The sequence below is a fragment of the Archocentrus centrarchus genome, chromosome 22 (assembly GCF_007364275.1).
Source record: "Archocentrus centrarchus isolate MPI-CPG fArcCen1 chromosome 22, fArcCen1, whole genome shotgun sequence".
NCBI classification, from domain to species: Eukaryota; Metazoa; Chordata; class Actinopteri; order Cichliformes; family Cichlidae; genus Archocentrus; species Archocentrus centrarchus.
The window spans coordinates 22,143,950-22,155,577 of record NC_044367.1 but is presented as its reverse complement, the minus strand read 5'-3'; the positions used below and the strand labels follow the sequence as shown (position 1 = coordinate 22,155,577).

The following is an 11,628-nucleotide window of genomic DNA, read 5'->3' as shown; positions in this document are numbered from 1 at the left end:
CCAGCTTACGGCTGAGTGCTCCTGCTTGGAAAAAAAAAAATTAAGAGCAGATAGAGGAAGAAGAGAGGCAGAGTTGGAGGGAGAGAGAGCGAGAAAGAGAGAGAGAGAGAGAGGGAAGCCGGGGGTGGACCGTTAATTTCATCCGCACACCGTCTTGAATGCTTGGAGGAGAGTAGACTGAGCTGCTGTAAAAACATCACCTCACCGAGGACCGGAGGACTTACGAGACAAGCAGAGAGCGTCTATATATATAAAGCTTTTTAAATACATGTATAATATGGATCACTATGATGGAGACGTTGACTATATGCAACAAGAAGATGACTGGGATCGGGATCTCCTCTTGGATCCTGCATGGGAGAAGCAGCAGAGAAAGGTAAGGGGTTTGACTTCCTTCTACCTCCCGTGCGGAAGTGGGGTGGTTGCCTGTTATAATAATTAGTCTCTAATAATGCAGCTCATTAATATAGTCGCCGCATATCCGCTGGGATGTGCGCTTGGCGACTTTGGTAGCAGATTGATCCATTAGTGGAGCCAGAAGAGAGCCAACGAGACCTAAAAAAAAGAAAAAGAACAGCTGGCAGTGGTTTGATTTAATTATCAGGCTCATTATCCCGGCGAAATTCACCTGTGCGGCTTCTTCGACTACTTTTATCTGCGGCTCCAAAACTTTTCTCGCCTACAGATCTCGCAAAGATTTGCACATATCCTGCGTAGCATGTCTATGTACGTATATAAAATGTCCCGAAGCAGCACTTTACATGCGCCAGGAGGGAAGGAGTAAAAAGGGGGAGAAAAACAATTACAAGGCGGACGGGACAGCCACCTTTCCAGCGCAACAGATGTCAGCCATGCGCTTGACTGCATATGGTGTGTGCCTGGCCCCTCCTGTCATCTGGCTTACGATGCGACGTGGATTAGGCCGTGCTTAACAACCCGGGGATGGAGTGTATTTGTATGAGAAGGGGGGTAAACCCTACCATAAGTCACTGACTCCTCTTTATTTAGCGATTTTACGCATTTTCCAGCGCCACGAACAAAAGAGTACCGTAGTAGTAGTTTTAGGAAGTTGTTTGCGGTGTTGTTACCAGTGACAGGGAGTTAGCTGTTATTTTTTTTCTCTTTTGGGTGATTATGAGCTCTGTAACCCGACCTGCACACAGTTTTTATTTTCAATAAAGAGCTTTAAGACGTCTTAACGAGCCCAGATCTCCTACACGCGTCCCCCAGCAGCTGCCCGTTCCCCAGACTGAATATGAAAGGTCTGTTTCGAGAACGGGTGCTACTTTTTCCCTCCCTGCTCCCCATACTTGTCCTCTGCTTTGAAAAAGGGGGAAGAAAAACGCTGTGGAATCTGAGTAAGCGCTGTGGTTTGGGCTGGGCTTGCATGGGAGCAAGCGTGCCCAAAAATGGTAATAAACGGCCCCTCTCGCTGCTGTTGGAAAACTTCTCCCCGACTTTCTTCCTTGCTCTACGAAAGCTCTCGACTTCTGGTTTCCTGGATTATGTCATCGGCAGGCTGCTACCGGTCGAAAGCAGATAAAGGGGAAGTAAAGGAAAGGTATGCGGGGCTGATGTCAGGTGTGAACAGTAGACTGAGCTTCTTCGGACATCAGGAGGTCATTACCTCATGCTGCTGCTCCTTTGGTGCCCTTTCCAGTATATAAAAAATCATCATGCAGCAAAGAGAGAGTTTGCATAGGCCTGGAGGATGCAGTTTCACCTTGCTGTTTAGTTCAGCCCATATCACAAACAAGTCAGGTTTTGTGGTGAAACGCTTGCCTGTGATGACCCGCACATTTCTGCGCCTGCATCGCCCTCATTGATCTAATCATCCTGCAGCGAGCAGGAATTTCTTATTCATGTAATTCTTGTCTCCTCTGAGAGCACTGATAAGTTATGTTAAGATCTGTCCAGGCACAATTACAGACTGAGAGGGACAGCAGCCCCCCTCTCCCTTTGCGGGCCTGTGCCCCAAGGAGGACATGGCTAATTGTCACATGTGTGCACATTCATGCGTGCGCACAGAAACAAAAAGCATGCAAAATTCCTCCCAGGCTTCAGCAATCAGCTTTGCTGCTGATGAACAAGATAACTTGGAAGCCTTTCATGCTTTCAGTCTCTCCCCCTAAACTTTCTTTATTCTTATCTTAGTGTTTAAGGGCTTTAACCTTTAAGAATTTGGTCGGCTCATTTAAACATGGAATGAAATGATAGTCGATCATTTGAATGTGTTTGCTATTACAGTACAGGCAGAAGTCTGAAATCATATGAATATAACTGGAGTTATACCAACTCACTGTTGTTTGGATACTAATGCAGACCACTCTTTGGCTTGACAAGATGTGATAATTAGGCAGGAAATATTTTACAGCCAAATTAATGCTGTCCATATTTTGTGGTTCATTACTGTTTAAGCATCTTTTAAAATTTTAACAGTGCAAAAGTACAAAAAAAAAAAAAAAGCACACTGTGCAGGTGAGGGCTTTTTTCCAGGCTATTTTGCAATTCACTCTGGCACACACACACAAACCTAGCATGTCTAAGAGTACTTAAAATATTTGGAGTCTGATACAAGTCTTAACCTGACCCCCACGCATGAAGATATCTTCTCTTGAAATCCTAATGTCTTTGCAAACCCAGGTGTCTCAGCACCCCTGTGCCAGAGGTTACATAAAGCTCACATATTCTCACCTTTACAACACGTTGCATTGTTTATGTATCACCCCGAATGAACTTTATCGTCACAATCCTTTAATTTTTTATTTTTTTTGTCATTTTGTTTTTCTGTAGCTGGAAGGTGGAGTTCAGGTGTTAACTGCTCTAGCTAATTTGTCCAGGTTTGTCCTTATAAGGGTATGAGCTGCAGCACGTTCCACCGGTTCTGCCTGTAACCCTCCCGCCTCCTACTTCCCATCTCACACACCCCTAAATTCTGCGTTCCCAACCCACACCCACATTCCCCTGGCCAGACTGTACAAGCCAGGTCGCAGATCAGACCCTCTGATCTCATGATTTGTTCACTTTTGCCAATAAAGTGCAGACAGACACAGAGCATACCTGTTCTCTGAGGTAAAGAGGAGAAAAGTGGTGTCTCTCTAATTTGTGGTGGCTGACAGCTGCAGAATCAGTGTGTTGGTCAATAGATTTCTCTGAATTGTGATGTCAGTGAATTAGTGTGCTGTGCAGGCTAGAAGGCTTTGCACAGGCTTGCTTTTCTATGTCATACATATGTAGGAAGTGTATGTGAAGAGAATCAGTCACCACTGTGACCAATCAGTACTGGGCGTGGCTGTCGCAGGCAGCAGACTTCCAAATTTGACATCCTGACCTACGTCCACATACAGACATTTAACTGCTTCTGGAAGAAATAACATCACAGTAACTGCAAATGTGTATTATAGCTGCAATGATTAGTTGATTAATAAATTTGACAGGCAACAATTTTAATAACTGAAGTAAAAATTCCAAACATTTGCTGTTTAAAGCTTTTTCCCGTTTTCCTTTACCATACATGAACATTTTAGGTCTCTAAACAAGCAGTCTGTTAATCTGCAGCTGGCTACTTGCTGCCCTAAAAACCATCAATCATTACCACCAAAAAAAGGAATTTATTTGATAATGTTATCTGACAAGTTTCAGCATTCAGGAAAATGACTCAACACTTGAATGACAGTGTGACGTCTTAGTTCTAGTAAGAAAACCAAAAAGAGATGAGTGTTTTGTTCCACACTGGCAGCTGTTTGCTACATTGCATAATAGGATGTGTAATGTCAGCTCTGGCCACCTCACAAAATGCTTCCTGTCATCAAATTCCTCTGTTCCCATGATGCACCTTTCCAAACCCTGTTTTTTAACAAAAGGAGAAGAGTGTCAGACCGGTGGTGACAAAGCGGGGCATGTCAAAAGACTAAACCCCTCTTCAGCCACCCACCCTCTGCTCTCTGGGTGGCAGGCAGCTCTGCTCTCCACACTGATGAAGGCGTTATGTGCTGAAATGTTGCTCCTCTTCACTACATAAAACATGAGCAGGCTGAAGAGTGTGTCACATTTTATTTTCCATTTTCAGTAAACTGTCTGCCTGTGTCATGTGATGTTTTCCATGCTGCTGCCTGTCATTGAGCCCGGATAACCAGTGTCACCGAGGACTTCGCTTAAACTCACATGTGCTTATAACTGTTGTGTACGTAGTGCTTGACTGATATTTTGAGCCAGTAAAATGTAATTTTGTCAATGAACTTATGAGGGAAACGGGGTTGTTTACATTTGTAAATCTTATAATCACGCTTTATATAAATCATGGATAAAATGCAGGATAAGACTGAGATATGCAGAAATCATGAACGACAAAAGGGAAGATTCATTATTTTAACTTGTGAGGGTGCGTTTGTCAACACAGATTTACAAATGTGAATTTAGTGTGTTTAAATATATAATATAACACACGCACACGCACGCAGGCTGCATGTTGGAGTCCACTGGGAAGAGTTGTTGCTCAACCAGCACAAATGTAAAACACTCCCAGTGTTCTTCACAAAAATGTGCAATCGTCAAAGCCGGAGTTTGAAAATATATCCACAGTCATGCTTTAACGTGTGAAAAGTGAAAATGAGTGAAAAAAGCATCCAAAGACCTTCAGAAAGCCTGGAGACCTATTGCTCAAGACCACTTAAAAAAAAAAAAAAATTACAAGTTTCTCGCTCCTTGGAAGCAAAATATAAAGAAATGAGACTTGAGCACAGTCCAGGACACTGTAGGACTTGGAGAAGCTGTTTTTCGGGGCCTATAATGCACTCTTGAACAGAGCTGCTCAGGTTAAACAGCTTCTTTGGCCTACAGAATACTATCCAACATCTCTTCTTAAAAAGAAAATACCTTTCAGCCCATCCGTTAGGTTTTTCCCAGCTTGGAATGGGCCTTTAGCGGGTGGCTATGCGCAAAGCCATGATTAGTCTGGTCTGAGTTATCTTATTTAACAGAAATATATGTGTCTTCTGTTATTTATGAAATATATAACTTGCTTTCTATCTTTCTGTTTGGAGGAAAAAACTATAGGCTATAGCTAGAAGATGCTTAACTTAGTTTAGCATCCACCTAACAGCACCTGTATATCTCTAATGGAAGTCAGTTCTCCCTGGCAAGAAACACTGAAAGGATAACCCCATAAAATTAAATTTTTTGCTTTTATACTTTAGTTTTTGTACAGGTTAAGGAGAAAAGGTGTAACATGTTCATTTGCGAGCTTCAGAGATGCTGGTAAGTGTTAGCCACTCTCCCTCTTTCGGGGCTGTATCTTCATATTTAGGGGACATTTTTAAAAAGTCTTGAATTGTTCCTTTAAAGAAAGGTGATACCGTGAAGAATCGCAGTTGGTTCTCAGATGCCGACTGTGTCTGATTCAGAGATGCTTCAGGGAAGTGAGCAACTTTTTGTCTGTTTGTTTGCAGGAGGTGGTTCAGCACCCATTTCCCAGTCACTTAGTCATCCGTCAAGGTGGCTGCAGCTCCCTGTGAAACACTAAAAAGTCTCAAAATTTGAGATGTGGATGAAAGACCTCTTATTAAAAGTCTCAGGGGCTCCTGGTTGCTGGCCACCCTCCTTACACTTATTGTTGTGGTTACCGCAGCCAGACTATAAATCCTATCACGGGCTCCCCCAGAGGAGCAGTCACGATGCCCCGGTCACGGCTCTCCAGGGCTCTGTCTCGTTTTTCTGTATTGATGGGTTCACATGCTGACACTCAGGCTGAGAGGGCCCAGGATCATCCACTCTCCCAGTCATAGGAAGTTTTATGTGCGTGCTCCTATCTCAGCTGGAGGGGTATGGTTAGAGGAGAAGTCTAACCTTTATATAACAGAAATTGAAGGAGCAAATTGTTCTACCTTGAATTGGTAATCAGTGGTTAAATGGCTCAGAATTGTTCACGATTTTGACTGAAATTGATTTTTATTCATCAAAGAAGCAATTACTGTCAACCTGTTGCCATGGACCCATTCCCATGAAAAACTGAACATTTCTACTTTTCTCCCAGTTATCTCATTTGGGATTCAAACCTGCAATTTACCACCAACAAGCTTGTTTTTATTTCTGCCTCCTTTCTCCTTCTTCTTTTTTAAAATTTTTTTTAATTCTGCCTGTAAACTGATCCGGCGTGAACACGATGTGGGTTTGATGGAGTCAGTTTCATAATTAACCGAAACATCTTGTTATCTGCTGCTAATGAGAAGCTTTCAGTCAGGAGGAAAACCTTTATGGCCTGAAGCTTCTGGCTGATGTACGGTGTGTCAGAAGACTCTGACCTGTGTCTAATGACTCTTATATAACCTGACTCTGCATCTCAGGAAGGAGTTTTAGTCTACTGGGGCTTTAGTTGGAGAACTGGTGTCACCGTTTGCCCAGGAAATGTCAAAGTAAAGGAGCTTTTTTACTTTAATTGCTTCTTATGTGATTGTTCCCTTGCTAAGTTAATAATTTTTGGAAGAACTACTGGATGCATTGGCACACAATTAGACAGTAATGGTTCTCAGATGTAACCCAATGAGTTTTCATGATTACCAGCTATGGTATGAAGCCAGTATTGTTTCTATCTTGTGAGAGTACGTGTGTGTGTCTTCGCTGGAAAATTGAGACCTGAAAACACCTTCTTTCTTCAACCACAAAGGCCATTTTGAGGAGTCTGGTAGGTGCCTATGCTGACGGGATTTGGCAAGGAAATAGCACTGCAACTGTGCAAGGTACAGGCATAAAACTTGTGTGGTTAAGATGGTTTTAGTTCTGAGTAAAGAGTGCTGGAATTAGAGGGGCAAATGTCCATTTCCACTTTATGCCAAGTTTCCTTATATGGTGCATGATTTTGAAGAGGACTATTTGCTCACTGGCTGGCGTGTACCTGTCTTAAAGTGGTGCATCTTTTCCTCTGGCATGATTGTGGTTTTAGTCTCAAAAGCTGTTACATAAATTGTCCAGTTTTAGCGGTTTGGTTCTAACTTTTCACCTGAATATTTTTTTCAGAGACAGGTTTTTTTTCCCGATCATATGCTAGAAGAATTTGTTGTTTTCTATCTTTACTAACTGAATAATCATGCAGCATTGCATTTTTACTCTCTTGGGATGCATCTCCTCTGCGTGTTACCATGCGGTGAGAGCCAGCGGTTGAGAAAGCTGTTCCCAGCTGTCAGAAGAGGGAAGGCTGGACCACTGCACAACTTCTCATCCTTTCTTGGCCAGGAAAAACATTTCCATGCTCTTGTTGAAATTCCCATCCCTGAACACTTTCACCTTTATTTGTTTCAGGAAGGTGCATGCTAATTCGTCCTCATCCAGCTGAACACTGCGTCTTAGTTTGTGAGAATACACTGTTTGAAAAGTCAAATGTGAGCAATTACCGGGCTCTTATCTGAACAGCTCCCAAATGCCAGGGCCCTGATGCAAATTCTTGCATAGCTTATTTTCTCAGGCTCCAAATTTAGAAATGCTGTACAGAAATCAGCCCCAAGCCCTCGGTTATAGGTCATTAAAACAGTTTCAAGGCCCCTTGTGCACTGAATTTTAATTACTTAGTTTCACGGGTTTGGATAAGTTTGACTGCTGTGCTTCATTTGGAGTTTCATGAAAGACAATTAATCCTGAACAGACTGTAGTTTGTTGTTACATTTAAGGCTTTGTGATCACTTTGAGAACCCAGACTCTGAGTCTTTTAGATTTCGCATTAACTCAGAGCTTTGGGGTCAAGGTGCATTTCCTGTGGAGACAACAGTGCTGAGCAAAGACTAAACTGCTCAATATGCAACCACGTCTGGACCCGCTGCACACTTATGGTCACATGTTTTCAATAGCATGCAACCCAGAGGGGAGTTTATAGGTGATCTGTCTCCATGTTTCCAAGGAATTTTTCATGCACCACATGGGAAGGATGTAGTGGAGTCTTTCTTCCGCTAATGCTATTAATCAAACCACATGCGTTCTCAAGTGCATGTGCTTGCTGCTTTGAAGCCAAGAGGGGGTTTGTACTGTATTCAGAGGGTCTGTGCACATGCTAGTGTATTAGCTTTAAGCCTCCTAATGGGAGCAGCTGCAGTGCGTTTCCTATACATAAAAAAAAAAAAGAAGCTTTGAGTAAACAGATACCACAGTAAAAACAGGGCACAGGCACACCTTTCCATTCAGTAGCTGTGTGGGTATAGCTCAGGGGGAGAGAAAGAAGAGCAGAGTGGGAGGAGGCAGCAAGTGGAAGAAGAGACTCGGACAGAGGAGCTTTCAGGTATCGGCACAAAGAGAGAGTGTTAAAGGGGCCGTCTATTGTCACATTGTCAACCTGAAGTCAATAATTCATCATCACCAGCTAGGTTAGCGTTTGAGCTATCAAATGACTTTCCTCTTCAGGTGCTTTAAGGGGGCGGGGATGGGGGAGGGGATCACCTCTGCTCAGTCTGCCACTAGCAGATAAAAAAGGTTACATGAAACATGTGATCAGCTGCGTGTTACTTATTAAAAGTAACAAGTAAAAGTCTCTGTTAAACACCAGCTTTTTTGGGGGGTGGCTTCTTGCTGAGAGTTACATGAGAAAATTGAAAGTGTTTTCTAATTATTAAAATTTTAAAATAGTTAAACTACAGCATTAAAAAAAGAGAGAGAAGTTTTGTTTCTATACCTCAGATTTTGTAGAAAGACAAAAGTAAAGGAGATAAAACACGTTAAGTTTCAGTCACACACAGGCCGTGAGGCTGGTCAGGCTGGTCAGTGAGCTCCTGCTAACTACTGGTTCCAAAGGAAAAATTAGTATTCTTTATCCAGTTGCGAGTTGTTGCTGGCAGTCGCTGTGGAATGACTTGCTAAAGCCCCATTCGCACAGGCCTAGAGACCAGTTAGTAAATACTTTCTGACTGTGGCTAGGGAAAAGTGTGTATTCTGCAACCAGTTGGTGAGTGGTTGCTAGAGGTTGCTGACAATTGCTAACATGAAATTTGTAGTTTGCATGGAAGACTTATCTGCAAACTGCTGGCCAAGTGTTTGTGAATCTGTGAAAAGTGCAACGCAGACTGGAAACGAAGTAAAAGTTGTTGTGCCTTACTGTGGCAGCGGTAACGTTCTGTTTCAGGTTTGCGTTGGAGTTTTCTTAGTTTCACCACATCTCAGAGAGTAAATAACGAGTGTTTGGATATAAGTTGGTGTCTTCCATAGAAACTACAGGCGACTGCAGCAATCTGTTAGTGACCAAAGCAATTGCAAGGAGGTTTTTAGTGAAGCATCCTCTTTGAGACTAATTTCACCTTACGACAACCAGCAACCACTTGTCAGACAGTTGGGGAATACACATTTTTCCCTAGTGACTGATCTCAAGTTTTGTGTGATGGAGGCTTAAATTAGTGAGTTTTAAAGGTGGATTGTTGTTAGATGTGGACTCTTTGACCTTGTTTCCAGTCTTATTGCTAAGCTAAGCCAACTGAGCTGTTGTTTCACAAACCAAACCAGCTAAAAACATGGTAAAATTAAACAACTTGAGATTTCCAGGAAGCAGTTTGCCACCATTTTTATATAAGCATGTGCCAGAATAGTCCTTCTATGAAATTGCCAGAAAACAATTGCACACCCAGAATATTGGATTCCTAGTAATTGTAATATAATTCCTGAATTCCAGAATCGAATCTCTTGATTTTAGTGTTTTTTAAGTATTTTTGAACAAAGCATCACAGTCCAGCACTAGGCTATTAATCACAATAATCCAGAATGAACCTTTTTTTTTCTTTTTTCAAAATCAAATACCTGTAAATTACTTTCCCTGTTGAGCCATGTCATCCCTCAGCACTTACACTTGCTACCCCAGCTACTCTTCTTCTTCTCATGTTAATCAAAAATCTGCTTCTGCTACTGCTACTGGTGGAAATTGATCAAGACATCACTTCCCACATGATGCAAGATTGTTCCCAGGATGGCTTAGCTGACAGTGGATGTTCAGTGACAAATACTATCAGATGCAGGGTTAAAAACAATCACTTTAGCCTCCTGTTAAGCAAACATCATCCCATAACATTAGTTTGAAACATCGTAGCCATCATATTTCCTTCCTTTCTCTCCTCTTCTGTCCCCATTGTGTGACTGAGTGGGTGGCAATGGATTTAGGCAAAAGATGGTTTTTTTTTTTTTTTTTCACTCTCCTTGCGTGTTCCAGTCTGGGCATGTTGAAAATCTCCCTCCAGCCTTATCAGGAAGCCAGTCTTCCACTACACACAGGGTGGTGCGTCACTCTTATTTGCTCTGTGTGTAGTAAATGGGCAATTTCAGCATTTGAACAATGAAGCTGGGATGTTTCTTAGGATTTTATTTACACCGTGGGCAATTAAGTGTAATTCAGAAGGAGTAAAATTCACTGCAGTGACTAAGCCTTCCTAGGTGGCCAGTGAGAGATGAGAGGCAGTAAATTAAAATGCAGAGGTTAACGTCACCGATGAAGAATATGATCCTGTGAGCTTAGAATGATGATATGTGAGTCCTCGGGATAGGGAGTATCACAATAAAAATTGAGTCCAGGGGCTATTTGTTCTGCTGTAGTCCTACACTTTTGTAAAGTGGGACAAATATTGAACCTCTGAATTTCAATCAGTGGCTGCTATTGATCGTCTGCTCCACCAGCACTCATGGCCAGTTAGAGCTGACTCCCTGCAGGCACGTCACATTGTGTGCTGATGACTCTGTGCTGTTTGTGATGCACATTTAAATTCTACGGCAGCAGCGACGGCTGACCGACATCTCAGCTCCCTGCCCTCCTCTTCTTTCTCAGTTTCCTGCAGGATTAGCCTGCACGCTCCTGACGTCACTTCATTTGCGACGGTAAGCAGGAGCAGCAGCTTCTGTGAAGTGCTTGCAGCAGATCTCATTACAAGTAGTAACAGACACCTCCCCTCCGCAGCCCCACCCCGGTAACCCAGAACAGGAGGAGAGCCGGCCTGCTGCTTGTTGGTGTGTAGTGGAGAGCCCTTGGCAGAGCGACGGGGCAGCAGAGTGGTTTAAGCTGTGTGAAGTGCTGGCAGGTGCTGTGGCTGGTGGATGGACATCAGGAGGGAGGGTGGTACAGCAGTCATGGTAGCAGCTAATTGTGTAGTCTTGACTGGTTAGGAGCTCTTCAGGGGGCAGATTTATGCACATATGTCCTCCTAAACTCTTTTCAAACTCTTCCTCTTTTCTCACCTAGTTTTTCTTTTATTTCTCTCATTTCTCAGCTTTTTTTAAAATTAAAACTTCTAATCCAGCTCGGAAAAGCCAGAGGAGAAACACAGATGTCACAATACTTTCTCTGCCCAGCAAAAATCACAGTTAATGTATCACTTAAGCTGCTTGTGTTGGGCCTTTTGGTTGGTTTTATTTGTATGAAGTTCTTTACACTTTTGTTCATGTAGTGCAGCACAGTCAGTATAGAGTCTAGTGATGAAATATTGTGGTTTAGCTGTGATTCCCTAAAACTATCCAAGCACAGGGTTTCTCTTAGGAGCAAAACAAAGAAGGAATTAAAAAAACTCAGTCCATAAGATGGGATAGATTAATAGAACCAATCACTGATCCATCTGAATCTCATCTCAATCGAGCAGTTACTAAATGACACATTTCGCACTCACTTAAATGATGTTTACTGTG

At 42.7% G+C, this 11,628-nt stretch overlaps 1 protein-coding gene across 5 annotated transcripts in view; it reads left to right on the top strand.

The window, feature by feature from the left end:
- The first annotated feature begins 248 nt into the window (after window positions 1-248).
- Window positions 249-11,628, top strand: part of actn1 (actinin, alpha 1) — a 54,019-nt gene continuing 42,639 nt past the window's right edge. For all 5 annotated transcript variants that reach the window (XM_030759177.1, XM_030759175.1, XM_030759176.1 and 2 more), the window contains exon 1: window positions 249-376. In XM_030759177.1, the coding sequence (XP_030615037.1) occupies window positions 269-376 (108 nt within the window). In that variant the 5' untranslated portion in view covers window positions 249-268. The remainder of the gene's footprint in view (window positions 377-11,628) is intronic.